At 48.6% G+C, this 26,281-nt stretch overlaps 1 protein-coding gene across 4 annotated transcripts in view; it reads right to left on the bottom strand.

The window, feature by feature from the left end:
* The window catches only part of DNMT1 (DNA methyltransferase 1), a 62,258-nt gene extending 36,186 nt beyond the window's left edge, over window positions 1-26,072 (bottom strand). Inside the window, exons 1-9 of one of the 4 annotated variants that reach the window (XM_050769999.1) lie at window positions 25,763-26,072; window positions 13,752-13,788; window positions 12,132-12,239; window positions 11,701-11,920; window positions 8,499-8,574; window positions 6,456-6,534; window positions 4,865-4,899; window positions 4,106-4,190; window positions 1,564-1,598 (exon numbers count right to left, since the gene is read on the bottom strand). In XM_050769999.1, coding sequence (XP_050625956.1) covers window positions 1,564-1,598; window positions 4,106-4,190; window positions 4,865-4,899; window positions 6,456-6,534; window positions 8,499-8,574; window positions 11,701-11,920; window positions 12,132-12,239; window positions 13,752-13,788; window positions 25,763-26,031 — 944 coding nt within the window. In that variant the 5' untranslated portion in view covers window positions 26,032-26,072. Of the gene's footprint in view, window positions 1-1,563; window positions 1,599-4,105; window positions 4,191-4,864; window positions 4,900-6,455; window positions 6,535-8,498; window positions 8,575-11,700; window positions 11,921-12,131; window positions 12,240-13,751; window positions 13,789-25,067; window positions 25,577-25,762 lie in introns of those variants that run through there. The other 3 variants (XM_050770000.1, XM_050769998.1, XM_050770001.1) reach the window with 3 other exon arrangements.
* Window positions 26,073-26,281: the final 209 nt, after the last annotated feature.

Here is a 26,281-nt window from a genome sequence, read left to right as displayed (position 1 = left end):
CGGGGTTTCACTACGTTGGCCAGGTTGATCTTGAACTCCTGACCTCAAGTGATCCAACCGCCTCAGCCTCTCAAAATGCTGAGATTATAGGTGCGAGCTACTGCACCTGGCCCAACTTTTTTCAAGAAAGGTTTGAAAAAGTGCTACTTTTCATTTCTACCCTTGTGATCTGGCACAGCCACAAGTGTGTACCCAGGTTGGCCAAATTGTGGAGGCAGAGCTGGGTCAGCCCAGCTGTCCCCACTAAGCCAGCTCAAGATCAGCTGACAGCCACCAAGCTGTAGACAAGTGAGCTTGAAAAATGCTCGCTGTTGTAGGCCTCTGGCCTTGGAGTCATTTGTCACACAGCATTTTCACAGCAAAAGGTAAGTGACACAGCTGCTCACTCGACGGCCTTTCACTACCACACAACACACAGCTGTGTGACCAACCCTGAGGAGGGCCCTGGGGTTGGGAAGAGAAATTGAAGCTAACTTCACCCTGTAATCCCAGCACTTTGGGAGGCTGAGGCAGGTGGGTCACCTGAGGTCAGGAGTTCAAGACCAGCCTGACCAATATGGTGAAACCCTGTCTCCACTAAAAATACAAAAATTCGCTGGGCATGGTGATGCACGCCTGAAGTCTCAGCTACTCAGGAGGCTGAGACAGGAGAATCGCTTGAGCCTGGGAGTTGGGGGTGGCAGTGAGCCGGGATCACACCATTGCACTCCAGCCTGGGTGACAGAGGGAGACTCCGTCTCTAAGTTAAATTAAATTAAAATTTATAAAAGTTAACTTCAGGGCCGGGCGCAGTGGCTCAAGCCTGTAATCCCAGCACTTTGGGAGGCCGAGATGGGCGGATCACGAGGTCAGGAGATCAATACCATCCTGGCTAACACGGTGAAACCCCGTCTCTACTAAAAAATACAAAAAAGGCCGGGCGCGGTGGCTCAAGCCTGTAATCCCAGCACTTTGGGAGGCCGAGGCGGGTGGATCACGAGGTCAGGAGATCGAGACTATCCTGGCTAACATGGTGAAACCCCGTCTCTACTAAAAATACAAAAAAAAAAACTAGCCGGGCGTAGTGGCGGGCGCCTGTAGTCTCAGCTACTTGGGAGGCTGAGGCGGGAGAATGGCGTGAACCCGGGAGGCGGAGCTTGCAGTGAGCCGAGATCACGCCACTGCACTCCAGCCTGGGAGACACAGCGAGACTCCGTCTCAAAAAAAAAAAAAAAAAAAAAAAAAAATACAAAAAACTAGCCGGGCGAGATGGCGGGCGCCTGTAGTCCCAGCTACTCAGGAGGCTGAGGCAGGAGAATGGCGTAAACCCGGGAGGCGGAGCTTGCAGTGAGCTGAGATCCGGCCACTGCACTCTAGCCTGGGCGACAGAGCAAGGCTCTGTTTCAAAAAAAAAAAAAAAGTTAATTTCAGCCTTCACTTCAGGGTGTCCTCACCTTTCACAAGTAGAACTCGCCCACTTAGGAGACATACGATTAGTGCCCAGGGTTCCACACCAACCCGTTATTTTACCAGGATACTTATGTTAGCAATTCAGTTTCACAACATAAAGCACAAACAACTTACGGTTCTTTGGTTTGACTTCGGAGTCTCTTTTCTTCCTAAAGTTGCGGGGAAAAAAGACAAGTTAGTTTTTTTGATTTGGTTTGGATCTTTCTGATCCTAGAGTCCAGGGGTGGGAGTGAAGACTGTCTACTGGCGGGCACGGTGGCTCACGCCTGTAATCTCAGAACTTTGGAAGGCTGAAGTCGGAGGATCACTTGCGCCAGGTGTTCAAGACAGCAATTTTCCTTTCTTCTTCAGTGGGGTAAGTAGACAGGAAATGAAACTCTTAGAAAGGAGATACTACAACACTGCAGTTTAAGTATTTTTACTTCAAAATTCCTCTACCACTTGTCATCAGTAAGTGTTGATAGCCTCACAGAAAGTAACTTTATTATAAATCTCCACTTCCGATATAAAGGAATGAAATACGATGGTGCAATCTGGAAAGGAGCTCCAACTGAGACACAACACCACATCCTCTGAGACTGCATTTATTCATTTATTTATTTATGAGACGGAGTCTCACTCTGTCACCCAGGCTGGAGTGCAGTGGTGTAATCTTTTTACAGAGATTTTTTAGTAGAGACAGGGTTTCATCACGTTGGCCAGACTGGTCTTGAATTCAAGTGATCCGTCCGCCTTGGTCTCCCAAAGTGCTGGTATTACAGGTGTGAGCCACCATGCCCAGCCTGAGGTTGCATTTAAAGAACTAGATACTTCTTGACAGAGAATCAGGCAAGTCAAATCCAACCCTCAGAAACTCCACATGTGGTAGTTTGTGAATAGATCACAACGGTCAGCGATATTAAGAAACGCTTTGCAGCCGGGCGCAGTGGCTCAAGCCTGTAATCCCAGCACTTTGGGAGGCCAAGGCGGGCGGATCACGAGGTCAGGAGATCGAGACCATCCTGGCTAACACAGTGAAACCCCGTCTCTACTAAAATTACAAAAAATTAGCCAGGCGTGGTGGTGGGCGCCTGTAGACTCAGATTTTACAAAGAAGATGAGAGACTGGGGAAAGAGCTAGTCTGACTTCACAGAGGAGAATGCAACTTTATGTCTGGATGATGCTAAGGAATTTTAGCACCTCCTACGTCTGAAAAGTAGATCTTCACCAAGATCCCATCAGCCAGAGAAGGAAGTGGGCGAGGTGACAGACTGAAACTCTGTGACTAGTTGATTAAGTAGCATAGGTTGGCCAGTGTGGTGGCTCATGCCTATAATCCCAGCACTTTGATGGCTGAGGCAGGTGGACCATTTGAGGTCAGGAGTTTGAGACCAGCCTGGCCAACATAGTAAAACCCTGTCTCTACTAAAAACACAAAAATTAGCCAGGTGTGGTGGCAGGCGCCTGTAGTCCCAGCTACTTGGGAGGCTGTGACACGAGAATTACTTGAACCTGGGAGGCGGAGGTTGTAATAAGCCAAGATCGCATCTCTGTACTCTAGCCTGGGTGACAGAGCAGGAGACTGTCTCAAAATAAACTAATTAAATTAAATAAATACCACAAATAAGTAGCAAAGGTCCTCACTATGACAACCTCATACCCTACCTTCCATGTAGAGAACCACAAAAAAATAAGTATTTTAGGCCAGGTGTGGTGGCTCATGCCTATAATCCCAGCACTTTGGGAGGCCAAGGCAGGCAGATCACCTGAGGTTGGGAGTTCAAGACCAGCCTGACCAACATGGAGAAACCCTGTCTTTACTAAAAATACAAAATTAGCTAGGTGTGGTGGCAGGCACCTGTAATCCCAGCTACTCAAGAGGCTGAGGCATGAGAACACTTGAACCCAGGAGGCGGAGGTTGCCGTGAGACAAGATCACACCACTGCACTCCAGCCTGGGCAACAGAGCAAGACTGTCTCAAAAAAAAAAAAAAAAAAAAAGAATTTTAGCACCTCCTATGTCTGAAAATTAGATCTTCACAAAGATTTCATTAGCCAGAGAAGCAAGAGGGCAAGGTGACAAACTGAAGCTCTGTGACTAGTTGATTAAGTAGCATAGGTTGGCTGGTGTGGTGGCTCATGCCTGTAATCCCAGCACTTTGGTGGCGAGGCAGATGGATCATTCGAGGTGAGGAGTCAGAGACCAGCCAGGCCAACACAGTGAAACCCCATCTCCACTAAAATTAGCCGAGTGTGGTGGCGGGCGCCTGTAGCCCCAGGGACTCAGGAGGTTGGGACACGAGAATCACCAGAACCTGGGAGGCAGAGGTTGCCATGAGCCAGGATCGCACCTTTGTACTCCAGCCTGGGTGACTGTCTCCACAGCGGGAGACTGTCTCAATAAATAAATTAATTAATTAAATAAAATGAAATTTTGAAAATCACAAATAAGTAACAAGGGTCCTCACTATCACAACCTCATAACCCACCTTCCATGTAGAGAACCATGAAAAAACAAGTTTGAAAAGTGTTTAGCCAAAGTCAAAGGCACTTCGATCACTGGCAAAAGCCATCTCGTTCTTCCACGTTCCCCACCCGCTGTCCCCATGTCCTGGAAGGAAACTGGGACCATATAGGATTAGGGGAGAATTAAACTTAGAGGTGATAGAGCTTTACTTTTTCATCTCTTTCTTCTTCCTTTTCAGAGCGTGTTCCTGGTTTTGCTCTTTCAGGTTCTTCTGCAGGAAGCGGTCTAGCAACTCTGTCAAGCAAAATAACACAGACCCCAAGTGTGAGTGCCAGAAGCCTCCCCAAAGAAGCAGTTTTCATAAAGCTCCTCTTTCCTACCCCCAAAAGCAACCTTCATTATCTCAGGAGCCCGGACAGATACACACTCATTTAACCTGTAGTATCTGATATGACTTTTACATCTGGTTCGAATGCCAGCTGCCCTCAATTCATTCTTTCCAAGGAAAGAGGAGAATTGTACTTGAATCTAAACATCAATGATCTGATCCCAAATTCAGATCCTTCATAAGGATATGGCTGCCTTGGAAACTCACAATAAAGTTCTTCTTTTTAAACTTTTTTTTTTTTTTTTCTGTCACTCAGGCTGGACTGCAGTGATATGATCTCAGATCACTGTAGCCTCCACCTCCTGGGTTCAAGCAATCCTACTGAGTAGCTGGGATTAGAAGCACATGCCACCACACCCAGCTAAGTTTTATATTTTTAGTAGAGACGGGGTTTCACCATGTTGCTCAGGCTGGTCTTGAACTCTTGACCTCAAGTGATTCACCCATCTCGGCCTCCCAAAGTGCTGGGATTACAGGCATGAATCACCTTGCCCGGCCTTAAACTTTCTGAAAAAGTAGTTTTGTGATCAAGATTACACAACTCGTAGAACAAAAAGAAAGGCATAGTAACTATTCTTACCGTTCTTTGGATGTAACTCTACGTCTCTTCTCATCCTGTGTGGAGGGAAGGGAGGAAGAACAAAAAAGATTAGAATACTGGTTTCAAGGGAAGATCAACACCAAAAGTGTGAGTTGAAATATTAACACATTTGACATGGTTACAACAAGAGTGGGAAAGGAGGGGGCCTGGGTTTTTTGGGAGAAGATCTGAGAAACTCTTACTCTCGTATTAATCCCCACCAACCCCAAAACAAAGGCAGGTCTGAGAAGTAGGCAGGCACACTGCCCATCAATAGAGATCGCCTAGTGATGCTACGCAAGAGAATCAAAGATTCCCCATCTTGCGTCAGGAATCTGTTTAGTTTATGTATTAGAGACCAGTCTGGGCAACATGGGAAACCTCATCTCTACAAAAAATACAAAAATTAGCTGATTAGCATGTGCCTGTAGTCCCAGCTGCTTGGGAGGGTGAGGTGGGAGGATCGCTTGAATCCAGGAGGTTGAGGCTGCAGTGAGCCATAACTGTGCCACTGCACCCCAGCCTGATGACAGAATGAGATCTGTCTCAAAAAAAAAAAAAAGAAAAAAGAAAAGAAAAGAAAAAAGTCAACTGTAATCCCAGCACTTTGGGAGGCTGAGGCGGGTGAATCACTTGAGGTCAGGAGTTCAAGACCAGCCTGGACAACAAAGTGAAATCCCATCTCTACTAAAAATATAAAAATTAGCTGGGTATAGTGGCACATGCCTGTAGTCCCAGCTACTCAGGAGACTGAGGATGGAGAGTCACTTGAACCCAGGAGGCAGAGGTTGCAATGAGCCGAGATTGTGCCATTGCACTCCATCCTGAGTGAAAGAGTGAGACTCTGTCTAAAAAAAGTTTAGAAAAAAAAAAATTGGCTGGGCACAGTGGCTCACGCCTATAAGCCCAGCACTTTTGGAGGCCGAGGCGGGAGCATTGCCTGAGCTCAAGGAGTTCGAGACCAGCCTAGGCAAAATGGTGAAACCCTATCTCTACTAAAATACAAAAATTAGCCGGGCGTGGTGGCACACGCCTGTAGTCCCAGCTACTCGGGAGGCTGAGGCAGGAGAATCGCTTAAACCCGGGAGGCTGAGGTTGCAGTGAACCAAGATGGTGCCATTGCACTCTAGCCTAGGCAACAAGAGCAAAGCTCTGTCTCCAAAAAAAAAAAAAAGTCCAAACACATACATACATATATATACACACACACACACACACATATATATAACAGGTATGTTTATAAGACTGCCTTCCCACTCGAGCTATGACGTCATTTCTCCCCTGGGCCTCCAGCCTGCCCTGCAGATTTCAAATTTGCCAGCTTTCACAATCTTGTGAGCCAATTTCTCAAAATAAAGTCTCTCCCCATAAATATATATTCCAACGAAAACAAGAAAATAAAACAAATTATATACACATACACGTGCATACGTATCTATCTGTATACACACATATACATTCTATTGGTCCTGTCTCTCTGGAGACCCCTAACTAGACAGGGTTTTTATTTACTTGGACAGATCACATATGAAGTCACAATCGTCAAATACCAAGTTAAGGTAGAGTCAGGAAATGAAAGCACCGGCCCTACCTGGTCTTTGTCTTCTTCCTTGATGGACTCATCCAATTTGGCTCTTTCAGACTCTTCCTGAGGTTTCCGTTTGGCAGGGCTGTCACACAGTGAGGCTGACCGTTAGTGGAACAAGACCCTAGGCCTCCAGCGGGCCTGGAGTGGACCCTCGTTCCCCAGGATGTCGAAAGAGGCTTCAAGTTTAATGTTTCTCTGAATGACAGGTTTAGAATGCTGTCTTGCCACCTTGTAAGTCCTAAGAAATCATGGGTCTAAACACTGATCAACAGCTGCTAGTGTCAGATGTTACACACCTTTCTGATGGAGGAACACAGCACCATCCATAAAGTCAGCCTCAGACCAAGTACAGTGGCTCACGCCTGTAATCCCAGCACTTTGAGAGGCCAAGGCATGAGGATCACCTGAGTTCAGGAGTTTCAGACCAGCCTGGCCAACATGGTAAAACCCTGTCTCGACCAAAAATACAAACATTAGCCAAGGATTGTGGCAGGCACTTGTAATCCCAGTTACTCAGGAAGCTGAGGCAGGAGAATCGCTTGAACCTGGGAGGTGGAGGTTGCAGTGAGCCAAAATCATGCCACTGCACTCCAGCCTGGGTGACAGAGCAAGACTCCATATCAAAAAAAAATGAAGTCAGCCTCAAAAAATAAAAAGTTGGAATCTGATCAGGCCTGTAATCCTAACTATCAGTTTATAGGGAACAGAAGACAAGGGGACCTGTGGAACACTACAAAGATGCAATTGGCCCAATCTAGGAACTGCTGGACAAATGAATTTCTTCAAGTAAAGGGCAAGAAGATAAGAGGAATTTAAAATCTGTGAGGAATTTTAAGTAAAATAGGAGGGAAGGAATCTATAACTTTAAGGAACAAGTCAACCAAACGCTGTCTGTTTGCCACACGGCTTGTTCACCACAAAGGGAAAAATGTAAATACCAACTACATATCTGATAGTAGGGAATTCTTACATTTTATAAAGACATCAGAACAGTATTATTTATACTTTGGTTTGTTAAAAAGACTGTTTTGGCTGGGCACAGTGGCTCATGCCTGTAATCTAGCACTTTGGAAGGTCAAGGTGGGCAGATCACCTGAGGTCAGGAGTTTGAGACCAGTCTGGCCAACATGGTGAAACCCCATCTCTACTACAGATACAAAAATTAGCCAGGCATGGTGGCATGCGCCTGTAATCCCAGCTACTCAGGAGGCTGAGGCAGGAGAATCACTTGAACCCGGGAGGCAGAGGTTGCAGTGAGCCGAGATTGTGCCACTGTACTCCAGCCTGGGTGACAGAGCCAGACGCTGTCTCAAAAAAAAAGAAGACTGTGGGCCGGGCGCGGTGGCTCAAGCCTGTAATCCCAGCACTTTGGGAGGCCGAGACGGGCGGATCACGAGGTCAGGAAATCGAGACCATCCTGGCTAACACGGTGAAACCCCGTCTCTACTAAAAAATACAAAAAACTAGCCAGGCGAGGTGGCGGGCGCCTGTGGTCCCAGCTACTCGGGAGGCTGAGGCAGGAGAATGGCGTAAACCCGGGAGGCGGAGCTTGCAGTGAGCTGAGATCCGGCCACTGCACTCCAGCCTGGGTGACAGAGCAAGACTCTGTCTCAAAAAAAAAAAAGAAGACTGCTAAATGTTAGCAATTATTGTAAACTATAAGTAATTAAAAAAAAGTTGTCAAGAGATCTCACTATCTAGAAATATACTAAAATATTTATGGACAAAGTAATCCAGGCGGGGCGGGGACACACAATACAGGGGTATAGATGAAACAATGGCTGTAACTTGATAACTGTTGGCACTAGACGGGTATTTCAGGGTTCATTATATAAAACTCATAATTGTGTGTACATTTCACCTTTCCTATGAGTAAAAACAGGTAACGCTTTCAGAAATGCTATTCATAAACATCCAGTGAACAGAACTGCAAGATGAAAACCTATATAACATGGAAGACAGAATTGCCACGTGACCCCCTACCAATTCCATCCCAAAATGGCCGACCCCTAAAAAAATGCAGCTGCCAATTTATCATATACTGACCCCTTTGTGAAATGAGATGTGATGGTGGTTTGTCTGGTGCTTTTCCTTGTAATCCTGGGGCTAGGTGAAGGTTCAGCTGTTTAAAGAAAAAAATGTATTAAAAAAAAAAGCCACTGTAAATAGAAAGCCCACAGCAATAATGCAGTTCAACATTACTAAGCTATTGCAGGAAGCCAGGTTCTAAGGACTAAGCATCTTTGCATTTTTATTCTAGTCAATAACCAGCTCGCTAATGTCAGCAGTTAGCACCTGCCAGTTTGCTGAGCCATATCATGTCAGTTATTTGAGGGGCCAAATGCTAAAGAAGGCCAGGAAACAGAACCTCTTGTTAAAATACCAAAAGATGAAGTGGGCCAGGCACAGTGGCGCACATCTATAATCCCAAAACTTTGAGAGGCCGAGGTAGGAAAATAATCCAAGCTCAGGTATTCGAGAACAGCCTGGACAACATGGCAAAACCCCATCTCTACTAAAAATACAAAAAAATTAGCTGGGCGTGGTAGTACACACCTATAATCCCAGCTATTCAAGAGGCTAAGGCATGAGAATCACTGGAACCCAGGAGATGAAGGTTGCTGTGAGCCAAGATCACACCACTGCATACAGCCTTGGCGATAGAGCAAGACCCTGTCTCTTAAAAATAAAAATGCCGGGCGCGGTGGCTCAAGCCTGTAATCCTAGCACTTTGGGAGGCTGAGACGGGCGGATCACGAGGTCAGGAGATCAAGACCATCCTGGCTAACACGGTGAAACCTCGTCTCTACTAAAAAATACAAAAAACTAGCCGGACAAGGTGGCGGGTGCCTATAGTCCCAGCTACTCGGGAGGCTGAGGCAGGAGAATGGCGTAAACCCGGGAGGCGGAGCTTGCAGTGAGCTGAGATCCGGCCACTGCATTCCAGCCTGGGCTACAGAGCGAGACTCCGTCTCAAAAATAAATAAATAAATAAATAAAAATAAAAATAAAAATAAAAAAAAGAAGGCCGAGCACGGTGGCTCAAGCCTGTAATCCCAGAACTTTGGGAGGCCAAGACAGGCGGATCACAAGGTCAGGAGATTGAGACCATCCTGGCTAACACAGTGAAACCCCGTCTCTACTAAAAAATACAAAAAACTATCCGGGCGAGGTGGCGGGGGCCTGTAGTCCCAGCTACTCGGGAGGCTGAGGCAGGAGAATGGCATAAACCCAGCTGAGATCCAGCCACTGCACTCCAGCCTGGGGGACAGAGCGAGACTCCGTCTCAAAAAAAAATTAAAATAAATAAAAAAAAAGAAAAGGAAGAAAAGAAATAGCCCTGGTGCAGTGGCTCATGCCTGTAATCTCAGCACTTTGGGAGACAAGATGGGCAGATCACAAGGTCAAGAGATTGAGACTATCCTGGCCAACATGGTGAAACCCGTCTCCAATAAAAATACAAAAATTAGCTGGGCGTGGTGGCACCTGCCTGTAGTCCCAGCTACTCAGGAGACTAAGGCAGGAAAATCACTTGAACCCAGGAAGTGGAGGTTGTGGTGAGCTGAGATCGCGCCACTGTACTCCAGCCTGGCAACAGAGTGAGACTCCGTCTCAAAAAAAGTAAAATAAAATAAAGAGCTGGGTGCAGTGGCTTATGCCTGTAATCTCAACACTTTGGGAGGCCAAGGCAGGTGGATCACCTGAGGTCAGGAGGTCGAGACCACCTTAGCCAACATGGTGAAACCCCGTCTCTACTAAAAGTACAAAAATTAACTGGGCGTGGTAGTGCGTGCCTCCATCTCAAAAAATAAAATAAAAATAAAAAATAAAATAAAATAAGGCCAGGCACAGTGGCTCACACCTGTAATCCCAACACTTTGGGAGGCCGAGGCGGGCAGATCATGAGGTCGCGAGATTGAGACCATCCTGGCTACCATGGTGAAATCCCATCCTACTAAAAATACAAAAAATTAGCCAGCCAGGCATGGTGGCAGACACCTGTAGTCCCAGCTACTTGGGAGGCTGAGGCAGGAGAATGGCATGAACCTGGGAGGCGGAGCTTGCAGTGAACCGAGATTATGCCACTAGGCAACAGAGCAAGACTCTGTCTCAAAAAAAAAAAAATTAAAATTAAAATAAAATAAAAATGAAGTGGCTGAGAACCAGACCTGAGCTCAAGTACTATCCTCTTGTTTGTTTTTTTAAAAATTCCAAAAGAGTTCCTTTGCCTACAAACTAGACAGGAGTCTGAGAATAAATGTTTAGTTTAACCAGGCATATAAGGTCTTAGAAGGAGTTAAGTATTTTTAGCACTTGTCATCTGCAACCTCTCACACATGTAGCCATGTTTTGGAATCTAATGCTGTCACTTGGTCAAAAACAAATTTTTTTTTTTTTTTTTTTGAGACAATGTCTCTCTTGTTGCCCAGGCTGGAATTACAGGTGCCTGCCACCAAGCCCAGCTAATTTTTTGTATTTTTAATAGAGATGGGGTTTCACCAAGTTGGGCAGGCTGGTCTCGAACTCCTGACCTCAGGTGATCCAGCCACCTTGGGCTCCCAAAGTGCAGGGATTACAGGCATGAGCCACCGCACCCCCAGCTAAGACAAAATTTAAAGATGTACACATCTTAGTTAGGAAGTGTCTAGTAATTACTAGTGAGGACGTGTATACAAGAAAGGAACCTGGAAACACTGACCCAGGGTCCAAGTTTAACTGCCCATTTATACGCTACTAAAGCCTCCTTCTAGGCTGAAAATGAGCCAAGTGGTGCCAGGCTCAGTGGCCCATGCCTGTAATCCCAGCACTTTGGGAGGCTAAGGCAGGTGGATCACTTGAGGTCAGGAGTCCAGACCAGTCTGGCCAACATGGTGAAATCCTGTCTCTACTAAAAATACAAAAATTAGCTAGGGGTGGTGCTGCCTGCGTGTAATACTAGCTACTTGGGAGGCTGAGGCAGGAGAATCGCTTGAAACTGGGAGGCGGAGGTTGCAGTGAGCCGAGATGGCGCCATTGCACTCTAGCCTAGGCAATAGAGCAAGACTCTGTCATTAAAAAAAAAAAAAAAAAAAAGAGTCAAGCTGGGCCAGGCGTGGTGGCTCATGCCTATAATCCTAGCACTTTGGAGGATTCTTGAACCTGGGAGGCAGAGGTTACAGTGAGCCGAGGTTACACCACCGTGCTCCAGCCTGGGCAACAGAGTGAGACTCCATCTCAAAAACAATTAAAAGGAATCATCTGCTCTTACGCTTAGTCTCTCCATCGGACTTGCTCCTCCTGGGCGTGCGAGGTTTGGAAAGGGGTTTGGGGGGACTGTTGGCATCTGCCATTCCCACTCTATGGTCTTCACCTCTTGCTTGGTTCCCGTTTTCTAGACGTCCATTCACTTCCCAGTTGCAAGCATGAGCACCGTTCTCCAAGGACAAATCTTTATTTAAAAGGGATTTGACTTTAGCCAGGTAGCCCTCCTATAGCAGGAAAGGATAATTTAAGTAGCAGTGAATGTAAACAAGTGTCAGAGAACAAGGAAACACATGTGTTTCCATCATCATCATCATCATCATCATCATCATCATCAGGCAATGAGGACAGCTGGAGATCTTGCTGCCTCCGTGGTCACAGACAAGTTACTGGGAGGAGACATTTTTCTAGAGGCTGGGATGCTGAGAACTGACTTACCTCAGATAATTCTTCTTTACGTAATTTGGTTTCCAAGTCACATAACTGATTCTTTATTTCTGTTTGCAGAAATTCATGCAAGAGATTCAATTTCTCCTTCACACATTCCTGAGGGAAGGATAGAGGTTTAGTGGTCCCCAGATTCCCAAGCTATTCACTAATGGACTAACACACAAATTACTGAGCTGCCTGGTCACATCACAATGACTGAACGACAGGCAATGCTGTCTCGGCCAAAACACAGTCATGAAATGTGTTCAGGGAATTTCCATTAGGATCATTTCACTCCTGTCTCCAAAGTGGTGAAAATTGGAAAAGCTGGAGGTGAGATGGAGACTTATGGTTTACAAGAACAATACTGTGCTTCTGTAAAGTGTTGGCCGGGCACAGTGGTTCACACTTGTAATCCCAGCACTTTGGGAGGCTGAGGCAAGTGGATTGCTTTGAGCCCCAGAGTTCAAGACCAGCCTGGGGTGACATGACAAAATCCCATCTTTACAAAAAATACTAAAAAACTGGCCGGGCGCGGTGGCTCACACCTGTAATCCCAGCACTTTGGGAGGCCAAGGTGGGCGGATCACGAGGTCAGGAGATCAAGACCATCCTGGCTAACACGGTAAAACCCTGTCTCTACTTAAAAAAATGCAAAAAGATTAACCCGGCGTGGTGGCGGGTACCTGTAGTCCCAGCTACTCGGGAGGCTGAGGCAGAAGAATGGCGTGAACCTGGGGGACAGAGCTCGCAGTGAGCCGAGATCGCGCCACTGTACTCCAGCCTGGGCAACACAGCCAGACTCCGTCTCAAAAAAAAAAAAAAAAAAGCCAGGCGCGGTGGCTCAAGCCTGTAATCCCAGCACTTTGGGAGGCCGAGATGGGCGGATCACGAGGTCAGGAGATCGAGACCATCCTGGCTAACACGGTGAAACCCTGTCTCTACTAAAAAATACAAAAAACTAGCCGGGTGAGGTGGCGGGCGCCTGTAGTCCCAGCTACTCGGGAGGCTGAGGCAGGAGAATGGCGTAAACCCGGGAGGCGGAGCTTGCAGTGAGCTGAGATCCGGCCACAGCACTCCAGCCTGGGTGACAGAGCGAGACTCCGTCTCAAAAAAAAAAAAAAAAAAAAAAAAAGGGCCGGGTGCGGTGGCTCACGCCTGTAATTCCAGCACTTTGGGAGGCTGAGGCAGGCGGATCACAAGGTCAGGAGATCGAGACCATCCTGGCTAACACGGTGAAACCCCGTCTCTACTAAAAATACAAAAAATTAGCCGAGCACAGTGGCGGGCACCTGTGGTCCCAGCTACGCGGGAGGCTGAGGCAGGAGAATGGCGTGCGCCCAGGAGGCGGAGTTTGCAGTGAGCTGAGATCGCACCACTGCACTCCAGCCTGGGCGACAGAGCAAGACTCCGTCTCAAAAAAAAACAAAAACAAAAACAAACAAACAAAAAAAAACACCCAACTATTAGCAGCAAATTAGTGCTGACATTCACCAAGAGTATCCAAATTATCTTTGAAATCATGGGAAAAAGTGTGAAATCCATTTAAAGAAAACAAACCTCTTTTCATGATCCACAAAATATGTCAGTCACATTTGGTAGCAAGAAAAATTTTAAGGTGGAGATTACCTTTTCTGTTAAGCTGTCTCTTTCCAAATCTTTGAGCCTGGGAGGAAGAAATAGGGGAGAAAATACAAATACTTGTTAAGCAACTTCATTTGCCTGTAAGAATATCACAGTTCTAAACAAGTTTTGGACAGAAACAAGTTTAACGTATGAGTGTTAGAAAAACCAAAGCTGGCTTTTGTCTCCCCACAAGAGTCTAGAGTGTCCTACTGGAATGCCTAATGCTAAGAAGTCATCTGATCTGAACAAGCTTCCCCTTTTGGGGGCCATTTTTCTGATGACTGTGAGATTACACAGCAGCTCTGTAACAGAATATGTATATGTGTGTGTGTATACATATATATGTGTGTATATATATGTGTATACATATATATGTGTGTATATATATGTATATACACATATACATATGTGTGTATGGAGTGAAGTGGTGCGATCTCAGCTCACTGCAACCCTTGCCTTCTGGGTTCAAGTGATTCTCACACAGTCTCCCAAGTAGCTGGGATTACAGGTGCCACCAGCCTGGTTAATTTTTTGTATTTTTAGTAGAGACAGGGTTTCACCATGTTGGCCAAGCTGGTCTTGAACTTCTGACCTCAAGTGATCCGCCTGCCTCCGTCTCCTGAAGTGCTAGGATTACAGGCGTGAGCCACAGTGCCTGGCATGCATATATACATATAATTTTTTTTTTTTTTTTTTTGAGACAGTCTCCTTCTGTCGCCCAGGCTGGAGTGCAGTGGTACAATCTCGGCTCACTGCAACCTCTGCCTCCCAGGTTCAAGCTATTCTCCTGTCTCAGCCTCCCAAGTAGCTGGGACTACAGGTGCCCGCCACCACACCCAGCTAATTTTTGTGTTTTTAGTAGAGACAAGGTTTCACCATATTGGTCAAGCTGGTCTTGAACTCCTGACCTTATGATCTGCCCGCCTCGGCCTCCCAAAGTGCTGGGATTACAGGCGTGAGCCACCACGCCCGGTCTAATTTTTTTTTTTTTTTTTTTTTTTTGAGATGGGGTTTCACTCTTGTTGCCCCGGCTGGAGTGCAATGGTGCGATCTCAGCTCACCACAACCTCCACCTCCCGGGTTCAAGCGATTATCCTGGCTCAGTCTCCCGAGTAGCTGGGATTACAGGCATGCACCACCATACCCAGCTAATTTTACATTTTTAGTAGAGACAGGGTTTCTCCATGTTGGTCAGGCTGGTCTCGAACTCCAGAGACCATGCCCAGCCTATATATTTTAAAAGGTACCAGGGACCGGGCATGGTGGCTCACACTTATAATCCCAGAACTTTGGGAGGCCAAGGCAGGCGGATCACTTGAGCCCAGGTGTTCAGACTAGCCTGGGCAACATGGCAAAACCCTGTCTCTACAAAAATTAGTGGCTGGGCGTGGTGGCTAATGCCTGTAATCCCAACACTTTTGGAGGCCAAGGTGGGTAAATCACCTGAGGTCAAGGGTTTGAGACCAGCCTGGCCAACATGGCAAAACCCCATCTCTACTAAAAATACAAAAATTAGCTGGGTGTGATGGTGGGTGGCTGTAATCCCAGCAACTCGGGAGGCTGAGGCAGGAGAATCGCTTGAACCCAGGAGACAGAGGTTGCAGTGAGCCGGTCACGTTGCCCAGGCTAGAGTGCAATGGCAAGAGTGAAACTCCATCTCAAAAAAAAAAAAAAGCTGGGTTGGTGGTACGTGCTTGTGGTCCCAGTTAGTTAGTTGGGAGGCTAAGGAAGGAAGATCACCTGAGCCCGGGAGGTCGAGGCCACAGTGAGCCGTGACTGCATCACTGCACTCCAGTCTAGGCAACAGAGTGAGACCCTGACTCAAAAAGATATCAGGAAAGGAGGGGCAGGTCATACAGTTGGGGCCCTTTACGTAAGGGAAATGACCTACAGCTGGTCTTTCTCCAGTTGGGTCTGACCACAGCCCATAACAAGGTGTGCCACAGTATGGCCAGTGTCAGAATAAGTAGCCCAGGGCCACAGGACACTGGGGGAACAGCCAGTTAATATTCCTAAAGGCCTGGTGGGGGGTGGTGGCATTTTAATGAGGATGAAATGGGGGAGTGAAGCATCCAGGGAAGCAAGGGGTACCCACACACAGGGCGGATAGAGGTGAAATTAGAGGAGGTGGCTGGCGCCTCCCCAAATAACTCTCTTCAGGATGTCTCTAACTAATCATTCCTAAATGTAGAACTGCCAGGAGTTTCCCTGGGAAATCGTGGTCTGATTTGATTACTGACAATTAGTGGCTTGACTCTTTCGGGGACAAAAAGGGAAAACATAAAAGAACAATAGCTGGGTGCGGTGCTGTGGTGCTGAGTGCCTGCAACCCCAGCTACTCAGGCGGCTGAGGTGGGAGGACGGCTTGAGGCCAGGAGTTCGAGTCCAGCCTGGGCAACATAGGGAGATCCTATCTCTTCAGAAAAAAATAAAGGAACAAGAAGAGAAGGTACCAAGGAAAGGGAAGGGAACACAGAGGCTGTTGTTCCCAGCCTGGGTGCTAACTGCAGACGTGGAATGAGAACAGGTCTAACCAGCTGGGTAAGTGTCTGTTGGTGGAGAGAAGGTGCCCCAGGCAGGGACCAGTCCACTGCCATCTCTGGACCTTCCCACCCAGCACCCGCACAGACAGGTGCTCAGTTATCATTTGCCTGAAAGGCAGAAGTGGCTCCTCCAGGCTGGCCTTCCTAGAGGGCAAGTACAGGCAGTAGCATGAGGAATGCTTTGCTGGACCGATGTCTTACAGCGGCTGCTCTGGATCATGCGGGCCCTGATTCCCCACCAGCGCTGCTCACATCTGAGCACCTGCTGAATGCCAGACCCTGCTCCAGGCAATGAGTTAAGTGATTAAATGTAGGTGCCACTAGGCAGGGACTTCCTGACTTGCTGCATGGTTAGGAAAGACTGCTCTGTAGGGCCAGGTGCAGTGGCTCATGCCTGTTATCCCAGCACTTTGGGAGGCCGAGGCAGGCGGATCACAAGATCAGGAGATTGAGACCATCCTGGCTAACACAGCGAAATCCCGTCTCTACTAAAAATACAAAAAATGGGCAGGCGCGGTGGCTCAAGCCTGTAATCCCAGCACTTTGGGAGGCCGAGGCGGGCGGATCACGAGGTCAGGAGATCAAGACCATCCTGGCTAACACGGTGAAACCCCGTCTCTACTAAAAAATACAAAAAACTAGCCAGGCGAGGTGGCGGGCGCCTGTGGTCCCAGCTACTCGGGAGGCTGAGGCAGGAGAATGGTGTAAACCCGGGAGGCGGAGCTTGCAGTGAGCTGAGATCCGGCCACTGCACTCCAGCCTGGGCGAGAGAGCGAGACTCTATCTCAAAAAAAACAAAAAACAAAAACAAACACTGTAAAAGAGACACTTCGCACCCTGGAAACACAGTGGTAACATAGACTGCATATTATATATAATGCATCAGTTGGACTCAAGGTGCTATGAGGTGAGACACAGTAGCTCACGCCTGTAATCCCAGCACTTTGGGAGGCCAAGGCAGGAGGATCATTTGAGGTCAGGAGTTTGAGACCAGCCTGGGCTACATTGAGAAATCCAGTCTCTCAAAAAAAAAAAAAAAGTAAAAATTAGCCGAGTGTGGTTAGTCTGCACCTGTGGTACCAGCTACTTGGGAGGCTGAGGTGGTAGGATCGCTTGAGCCTGGGATGTTGAGGCTGCAGTGAGTTATGATGGCACCGCTGCACTCCAGCCTGTTCAGCCTGGGCAACAGAGCAAGACCCTGTCTCACAAGGAAAAAAAAAAAAGATGCTTTGACATCAGGATTTCCAGGAGCACAGGGAACCTCTTCCGGGCAAAAGTCATTCTACCCTTGTAGCAACTGGGGTCCGAGGAGAGCCTTAAGTCAGGAGGGCTACAGAAACTGGTACTTCCAGCCAGAGGCACACAAGCTGTGGTAACAGCATTACACTCGATTTCTCAGTCACTCTGCTGAGAAAACTGGAAGGACATGGCTTGTACCTCTACCAAGCTAGCCAGTCTCCTGATCCCGAGGTTGCCTGGGGTGTGAAGGACAAGGTTCAACTGACTGCGGAGACCAAGGTGTCCTTTGCAGAATGGGTCTGCTTTCTTTCAACCCCTCCTATGAACTGGGATATTTAGCCTGGCAAAGAGAAGAATAGAGAAACCTTCAAAACCCCTAGAATGTCTCATCCAGTGGAGACTGGATTTAACCTGCCTGGCCCCAGAGTGGCAGGTGGGATCCCAGGCAGGCACCCAGGAGCTGGCAGGAGGGTCACTGTAAAGACACCCTTCCCTGGTAAAACTGTGATGACACCAATCACACCTGCTGAAGCCAGGAGGGTCGAGGACGGCCAAGAAGGAAGTAGCAGAAGACTCAGAATGCCGGCTTAGCGCATAGCCTGAGACCCTATGATTCCTTCCTAGTGTTTCCCTCGGAGATGAGCCCTCTGCAGAGGGAAGATAAGATATATATATAAACAGTTGGCTGGGCACGGTAGCTCACGCCTGCAATCCCAGCACTTTGGGAGGCTGAGGTGGGCAGTTCACCTGAGGTCAGGAGCTCGAGACCAGCCTGACCAACACAAAGAAACTCTGTCTCTACTAAAAATAGAAAATTAGCCGGGCATAGTGGCACATGCCTATAATCCCAGCTACTTGGGAGGCTGAGGCAGAATCGCTTGAACCCGGGTGGCGGAGGTTGTGGTTAGCCAAGATCACACCATTGCACTCCAGCCTGGGCAACAAGAGTGAAACTCCGTCTCAAAAAATAAATAAATAAATAAATAAATAAATAAATATATAAACAGCCACAGAAGAATAAGGCAAATATGGCTCACGCCTGCGGGCTTCCCAAGATAAAGGGTGTAACAGCCTCAGGAAGGAATTGAGAGCTCTGTGCGAACCGGGCACAGGAAGCTGCTTAAATAGGCGGACCGTCGACAAACGGCTGCCTCTGGAAACACCCAAGAAACAAACGCCAGACTGGTCACACACAGAGAGGGAAAGGCACCTCTAGAGAGGAGGCTGGCGACAGTCGGAGGGAGAGCAGAAGCATCACACTTATCAATCTTATTCCATAGTTAACAAACCACCAAAGCAGTCAAGGGGAAGTAGAACCCATGATATCAGAGCCATGTTAAGAAAACTAACCCAGCAGAGGTATCTAGTATAGATTGGATAGGAAGAAGTTATAAAATGTTAGATTACTCTAACACCTCTATGCCAGAAATGCTGGTCTGAAATATAGCAGACCATGGCTGGGCGCAGTGGCTCATGCCTGTAATCTCTATACTCGGGAAGCCAGGGCAGGAGGATCACTTGAGCCCAGGAATTCGAGACTAGCCTGGGCAACAGAGCGAGACCCTGTCTACAAGAAAAAATAATTAGCTGGGTGTGGTAGAATGCACCTATAGTCCTAGCTACTCGGGAGGCAGAGGCGGGAGGATCACTAGAGCTCAGGAATTTGTGACCAGCCTGGGCAATACAGTGAGACCCTGTCTCTACAAAAAAATAGTAATTAGCTGGGTGTGATAGCATGTACCTGTACTCCTAGCTGCTCAGGAGGCCAAGGCGGAAGGATCACTAGAGCCCAGGAATTTGAGACCAGCCTGGGCAACATAGTGAGACTCTGTCTTTACAAAAAATAGTAATTAGCTGGGTGTGGTGGCATGCACCCATAGTCCTAACTACTCAGGAGGCTGAGGCGGGAGGATCACTAGAGCCCAGGAATTCACGACTAGCCTGGGCAACACAGCGAGACTCTGTCTCTACAAAAAATAGTAATTAGTAATTAGCTGGGTGTGCTAGCATGTACCTATAGGCCTAGCTACTCGGGAAGCTGAGGCGGGACGATCAATACAGCCCAGGAATTTGAGACCAGCCTGGGCAACACAGCAGAGACCCTGCCTGCCTAAACAAAAAATAGTAATTAGCTGGGTGTGGTAGCATGCACCTGTGGTCCTAGCTACTCAGGAGACTGAGGCAGGAGGATCACTAGAGCCCAATGAGCTATAATTGTGCTGCTGCATTCCAGCCTGGGTGACAGAGCAAGACCTTGTCTCTAAAAATATAGTGGACCATGCAAGACAAGTTACAAGTCTATCAACCCAGCTTCTTCAGGCTGGCTGCATGGCAGCTGGAGCAGGGCTGCCCAAGACAGCATCTGCAGTAGGCAAAAGAGTAGACCCACTGGGCACGGTGGCTCATGCCTGTAATCCCAGCACTTTGGGAGGCTGAGGCGGGCAGATCACCCGAGCTCAGGAGTTCAAGAGCAGCCTGGGCAACATGGCAAAACCCCATCTCTACTAAAAATACAAAAATTAACCGGGCTTGGCCCGGCACGGTGGCTCACGTCTGTAATCCCAGCACTTTGGGAGGCCAATGCAGGCGGATCACGAGGTCAGGAGATCAAGACCATCCTGGCTAACACGGTGAAACCCCGTCTCTCCTAAAAATACCAAAAATTAGCCAGGCGTGGTGGTGGGCACCTGTGGTCCCAGCTACTTGGGAGGCTGCGGCAGGAGAATGGCGTGAACCCGCAAGGTGGAGCTTGCAGTGAGCCGAGATCAGGCCACTGCATTCCAGTCTGGGCAACAGAGTGAGACTCTGCCTCAAAAAAAAAAAAAGAAAAAAAATGAATCATAGTATAATAATTTTTTTTTTTTTTTGAGACAGGGTCTCGCTCTGTCGCCCAGGCTGGAGTACAGTGGCATAATCATGGCTCACTGCAGCTTCGACCTCATCGGTTCAAGTGATCCTCCCACCTCTGCTTCCTGAGTAGCTGGGACCCCAGGAGCATGCCACCATTTTTGGCTTTTTTTTTTTTTTTTTTGAGACGGGGGTGGGGGTCTTCCTATGTTGCCCAGGCTAGTCTTGAACTCCTTGGCTCAAGCGATCCTTCTGCCTCGCCTCCCAAAGTCCTGGGATTACAGGCATGAGCCACTGCACACGGCCTAGTCTAATAACTTTTACACATACTGGGACCAAAATGCGTGTGTGACTCACTTTCTTGCTAGATTCACTTTACTGCGGTAATCTGGAACCAAACCCACAGCATCCCCACTGTATACACAGGACCACAAAATTAACAGGTGACGAAGGGCTTTGGACAGGTGCTGCTCTCAACACATCTATACCGACAAGCTCAGTCTTCCTAACACCCCTGTGGAGCAGGTAGCCCCACCCCCTTTTTATAGATGAAACACCAAGGCACCAAGAAGTTCAATAACTTAGCCATACAGCTGGCAAGTAGGGCGGGATGTGAACCCCAGCAGTCTGCACCCCTAGAATTCTACCACAGGGGAGCAAAACAAAAAGAGGTAAGTCAATTTTGCCTTATTCAGTATGTACTCAGTAGTAGCCAAGGAACTGGAGTTAAGGAGTTCAAGACCTAGCTTAATCCAATCACAGAATGACTAGCAGATAAGAAAGCTGTAGTAGTTACAAAAGCTAATCAGTTGTGCGAAGGAGGCTGCTAGCATTAATGTGTTAATCCAGGCTGTACAGGGGAAGAGCTAGCATGCAAGCATTCGAGTCTATTTTGCTCCAAGCTACAGATACAGTGAATATGGCAGACATGCTCTGGTAACAGACTCTGAAATAATCACTAATTTCAGTGTTATAATGGCACCATGTGGGGTACACCAACAAGATTCAACACTCTTATTGTGGGGAAGCAAGCCTAGCTGTCTGAGAGCAGGCTTAAGAATCAATTAACAGGCCAGGCACGGTGGCTCACGCCTGTAATCCCAACATTTTGTGGGGCTGAGACGGGCGGATCACTCGAGGCCAGGAGTTCAACACCAGCCTGGCCAACACAGTAAACCCTGGTTTCTACTAACAATAAAAAAAAATTAGCTGGGTATCTTGGCGCATGCCTGTAATCGCAGCTACTCGGGAGGCTGAGGCAGGAGAATTGTTTGAACCCGGGAGGCGGAGGTTGCAGTGAGCCAAGATCTCACCACTGCACTCCAGCCTCGACAACAGAGCGAGAGTCCGTCAAAAGAAAAAAAAAAAAAAATCAAACAATGAACCAGCTGGACACCATGGCTCATACCTGTAATCCCAGCATTTTGGGAGGCTAAGTCGAGTAGATCACTTGAGGTCAAGAGTTTCAAACCAGTCTGGTCAACATAGCAAAACCCAGTCTCTAATAAAAATACAAAAATTACCTGGACTTGGTGGCGGGCGCCTGTAATCCCAGATACTTGGGACGCTGAGGCAGATTTGCTTGAACTCAGGAGGCGGAGGTTGCAGTGAGCCGAGATCATGGCCACTGCACTCCAGCCTGGGAGACACAGCAAGACTCAGCCTCAAGGGGGAAAAAAAAAATTAGCTGGGCGTGGTGGTGCACACCTGTAATCCCAACTACTTGGGAAGCTGGGACAGGAGAATTGCTTAAACCCGGGAGGCGGAGGCTGCAGTGAGCTGAGATCACGCTATTGCACTCCAGCCTGGGTCACATAGCAAGACCCTGCCTCAATTTAAAAAAAAAATCTAAGTTTCAGGTACTGTTGGATGCCATGTTTGTTTATTTTTCATATAATGAAATATTTTCAAAATGTTAAAAAAAAAAAAATCTGTGGAGTGAGTCATATAAACTGCAGTTTCAATGTCTACCACATGGTCAAAAGCAGTCCTCCAAAACTCCAATGCCTACAGTGAAGCAATCTGAGTTCAAAGAAATGTGGAACCCAGGGTCAATGGTGGATTGTAAGGCTCACCTAATGGTATTCCAATTCAGCCAAACAAAATATTTGCACAGGGCCAACAGAGCCCCTAAGCCAGTGGCCTATTGGCAACCCCAGTTGAAGGGAAAGGCTTTGGCAAGCAGCAGACCTTAGCAGGAATTCCTGCTTCCTGGCAGTTAACTCCTCCAGCATCCACTTTTAAGAACTCTTGAGGAATAATGGCCGGGCCCAGTGGCTCACGCCTGTAATATCAGCCCTTTGGGAGGCCAAAGCAGAGGATTGCTTGAGCCCAGGAGTTCAAGACCAGCCTGGGCAACAAAGCAAGACCCTCATCTCTAAAAAAAAAAATTTTTTTTTCTTTTTTGAGACAGAGTTTTGCTCCTGTTGCCCAGGCTGGAGTGCAATGGCGCAATCTCGGCTCGCTGCAATCTCCACCTCCTCCGTTCAAGCCTCCTGGGTTCAAGCGATTATCCTGCCTCAGCCTCCTGAGTAGCTGGGTTTACAGGTGCCCGCCACCATACCTGGCTAATTTTTTTTTTTAGTAGAGATGGGGATTCACCACGTTGGCCAGGCTAGTCTCAAATTCCTGACCTCAGGTGATCCACCCATCTTGACCTCCCAAAGTGCGGGGATTACAGGCGTGAGCCACTGAGCCCGGCCTTCTAAAAATTTTTTTTAAGGATTAGCTGGGCATGGTGGCATGTGCCAGCTACTCAGGAGGCTAAGGCAAGAGGACTGCTTGAGCTCATGGGTTTGAGGCTGCAGTAAGCCATGATTGTGCCACTGCATTCCAGCCTGGGTGACACAGTGAGATCCCGTGTCTTAAAAGAAAAAACTTAAAAAACAAGCTAAGTTAGCCACTAGCATATGAACCTTTATGTGCCATGCATATTCTCATTTAACCCAATACCACCTGAAAACACATGTCATTATTCCTAGACTATGGATATAGAGGTGGCGTATGCTTGTTTAAGATCATCGAGCCAGTGGAGGCCATGTTTTCAAGAAGGCTGGGCAGGCCAGGTACAGTGGCTCACACCTGTAATCCCAACACTTTGGGAAGCTGAGGCAGGAGGATCGCTTGAGGCCAGGAATCGAAGACCAGCCTGAGCAACATGGCAAGACTTCGTCTCTACAAAATTAAAAAAAGGAATAAAAAAGGAAGGCCGGGCCCAAACTTCTCTGAATTGGGTCTAACATCATGAAGCCAGGTACTTTTGTAACTTCACTTCCATTCCATTTTAAATCAAGTTTTATCTTGGGAGGATACTGGCACAGATGATTCAAGAAGGTATATACCCACTAACTGGTTAAGAAGTGGTTTGACTATAATCCCAGAACTTTGGGAGGCTGAGGCGGGTGGATCACTTGAGGTCAGGAGTTCGAGACCAGCCTGGCCAACATGGAGAAACCCCAACTCTACTGAAAACACAAAAATTAGCCAGGCATGGTGGTGGGCACCTGTAATCCCAGCTACTCAGGAGGCTGAGGCAGGAGAATCACTTGAACCCCGGAAGTGGAGGTTGCAATGAGCTGAGATCACGCCACTGCATTCCAGCCTGGGTTACAGAGCAAGACTCCATCTCAAAATAAAAAAGTTGTAGTTAAGGCATGGTGGCTCATACCTGTAACCCTAACCTTTGGGACACAGAGGCAGGAGGACTGCTTAAGGGCAGAGGTTTAAGACCAACCTGGGCAATATGGTGAAACCTCATGTATACAGAAAAAACTAAAAGTCAGTTGGGCATGGTGGTGGTCGCCTATGGTCCCAGCTACTCAGGAGGCTGAGGATCCCTTGAGCCCAGCAGTTCAAGGCTACAGTGTGTTATAATTGTGCCAGGGCACTCCAGCCTGGACAACAGAGTGAGACTCATCTCTAAAAATAAAATTGTTGTTGTTGTTGTTTTTGTTTGTTTGTTTTGAGACAGGGTCTCACTCTGTCACCCAGGCTGGAGTGCAGTAGCACGATCTCGGCTCACTATATACAGCCTCAATCTCTGGGGCTCAAGTGATACTCCCACCTTAGTCTCTTGAGTAGCTGGGACTCCAGTTACATGGCACTACTCCTGGCTAATTTTTGTATTTTTAGTAGAGATGGGGTTTTGCCATGTTGCCCAGGCTGGTCTCAAACCCCTGGTTCAAGAGATTCATCCGCCACTGCCTCCCAAATTGCTGGGATTACAGGCGTAAGCCACAGCACCCAGCCTTCAAAAAAAAAGTAGGGGGTCGAACCAAATATCCATCCCTCCCCAAAGACCCAAATCAGAACTGGCCTGGCCCAACCAGGCCAGTTAACAAGCCCAAGGAAATAGAAAAATGGCAGAGTGCTTTCACAGATTCAGCTGGAAGTGTCCAGGCCTGGTGAGGGTTCCTATGCCTCATGCACACCTCCCTTGAACAAGTTGTTAGGAATGAATAGATGGCGTTCATGGACAAGGGGCTGGGACCACTGCTCCCACTGATCCTGTGCACGGAAGTCGGACAGAGGCATGAATTGCTAAAGCCAGGGCCTCCAACATTAGACACACACACTAAAGAACACACCCATGAACACACGCAAACACACACGAAAGTGTAGCCAGTTCTCAATAGCAAGACTTCCCTGATGCCCACGGCTCACAGGCACAGATTTACAGGAAAAGACCAACCATGGAGCCTTCACGCTTCCCGGGCCCTGCGCGGCATTGCACGGTTCAAGTTCCTGCCAAAACACAGACTTTCCCAAGGAGCAAGGAACACACAGTCCCAAGTGACAGAATGAGTCCCCCCTACGGAAGGCTGGGCTCTCAAACATGAGCCAGCCCAGCCCGGGCCCCGACCGGTGACGTCCGTCTCTGGAGGCCGCCATCGGGATGCACAGCTTTGGGGGAAAGGCACTGAGGGACCCCCCACCAGAGAAGCACCACCGGGGACCGGGCCGGACACCGGAAGTGGAGGCCGAAGTGCCGGTGCCCGAGGGGTGTCCGTTGGCCGCGGGCTGCCCACTTCCTGTGCTACCAAGCTGGAGGCAGGAGCCCGGCCCACCGCTGCTTGGAGAAGGGGACCCCGGAGACGAACCCAAAGCTTGCTGTATTTGGGGATCAAAAGAGAACCCCCACCCCGCCCAGTTTCTAGCCACCAGGGAGCTACGGGGGAATCCACAGCCCATTTTGGCGCCAAACAGCCCGGGCACGCGCGACCGGAAGTGCCACCCTGCCCGCGCCAACTGCCGCTGCGCGCCGCACCACCCCACGCATGCGCGCCCGTCTGTCAGCAGCGGCCACTGGCCACCCCGAGGGGAAGCGACCCCCCACCCAGCGCCCTGCCTGGCCCCCCGAGTCCACGTTCCCCCCACGGTACCTACCGCCTGCGGACATCGTCGGGCAGTGAGATGGCCGGGACGGCCAGTGTGGGCACCCGGGCTGGGGCGGTACGCGCCGGCATCTCGGAGGCTGCAGCAGACGCGACGGCGGCAGCGCAGGCGCCCCGGCTTTTCGCGCGGAAACCGATGGGGAGGGGCGATGAGCGGAGGCGGCGTCTACCACCCCAGTCCGGGCGCGGGGAGGGGGGAGCGGATGTACCAAAAGGAAAGAGGCGATACCCTGTGCAGAAGGATGGAACGGAGCAGGCCATGCCCAGGGACCACGCATGCGCGAGGCGGTCACGCACCCCCGCGCGGAGCAGTGGGCTCGTCCAAGCTCCACGGTTTGCTGGGAGGTGGGCACGGTGCCCGAGGCATTCATTCATTCATTCTTTCAGGTGTGATGGGGATAAAGCAGCAAGAAGTCCCCAAGGGCTTGTGAGAGCCCTTGAGTAAAGTCCTCTGTTCCAATTCAACCTCCATCTATTTGCTGGCTGTACGACCTTGGATGGGTCACTAGGA

Source organism: Macaca thibetana, chromosome 19, assembly GCF_024542745.1.
Source record: "Macaca thibetana thibetana isolate TM-01 chromosome 19, ASM2454274v1, whole genome shotgun sequence".
NCBI classification, from domain to species: Eukaryota; Metazoa; Chordata; class Mammalia; order Primates; family Cercopithecidae; genus Macaca; species Macaca thibetana.
Note: the sequence above shows the minus strand (reverse complement) of the source record. Positions and strands in the feature narration are given on the sequence as shown.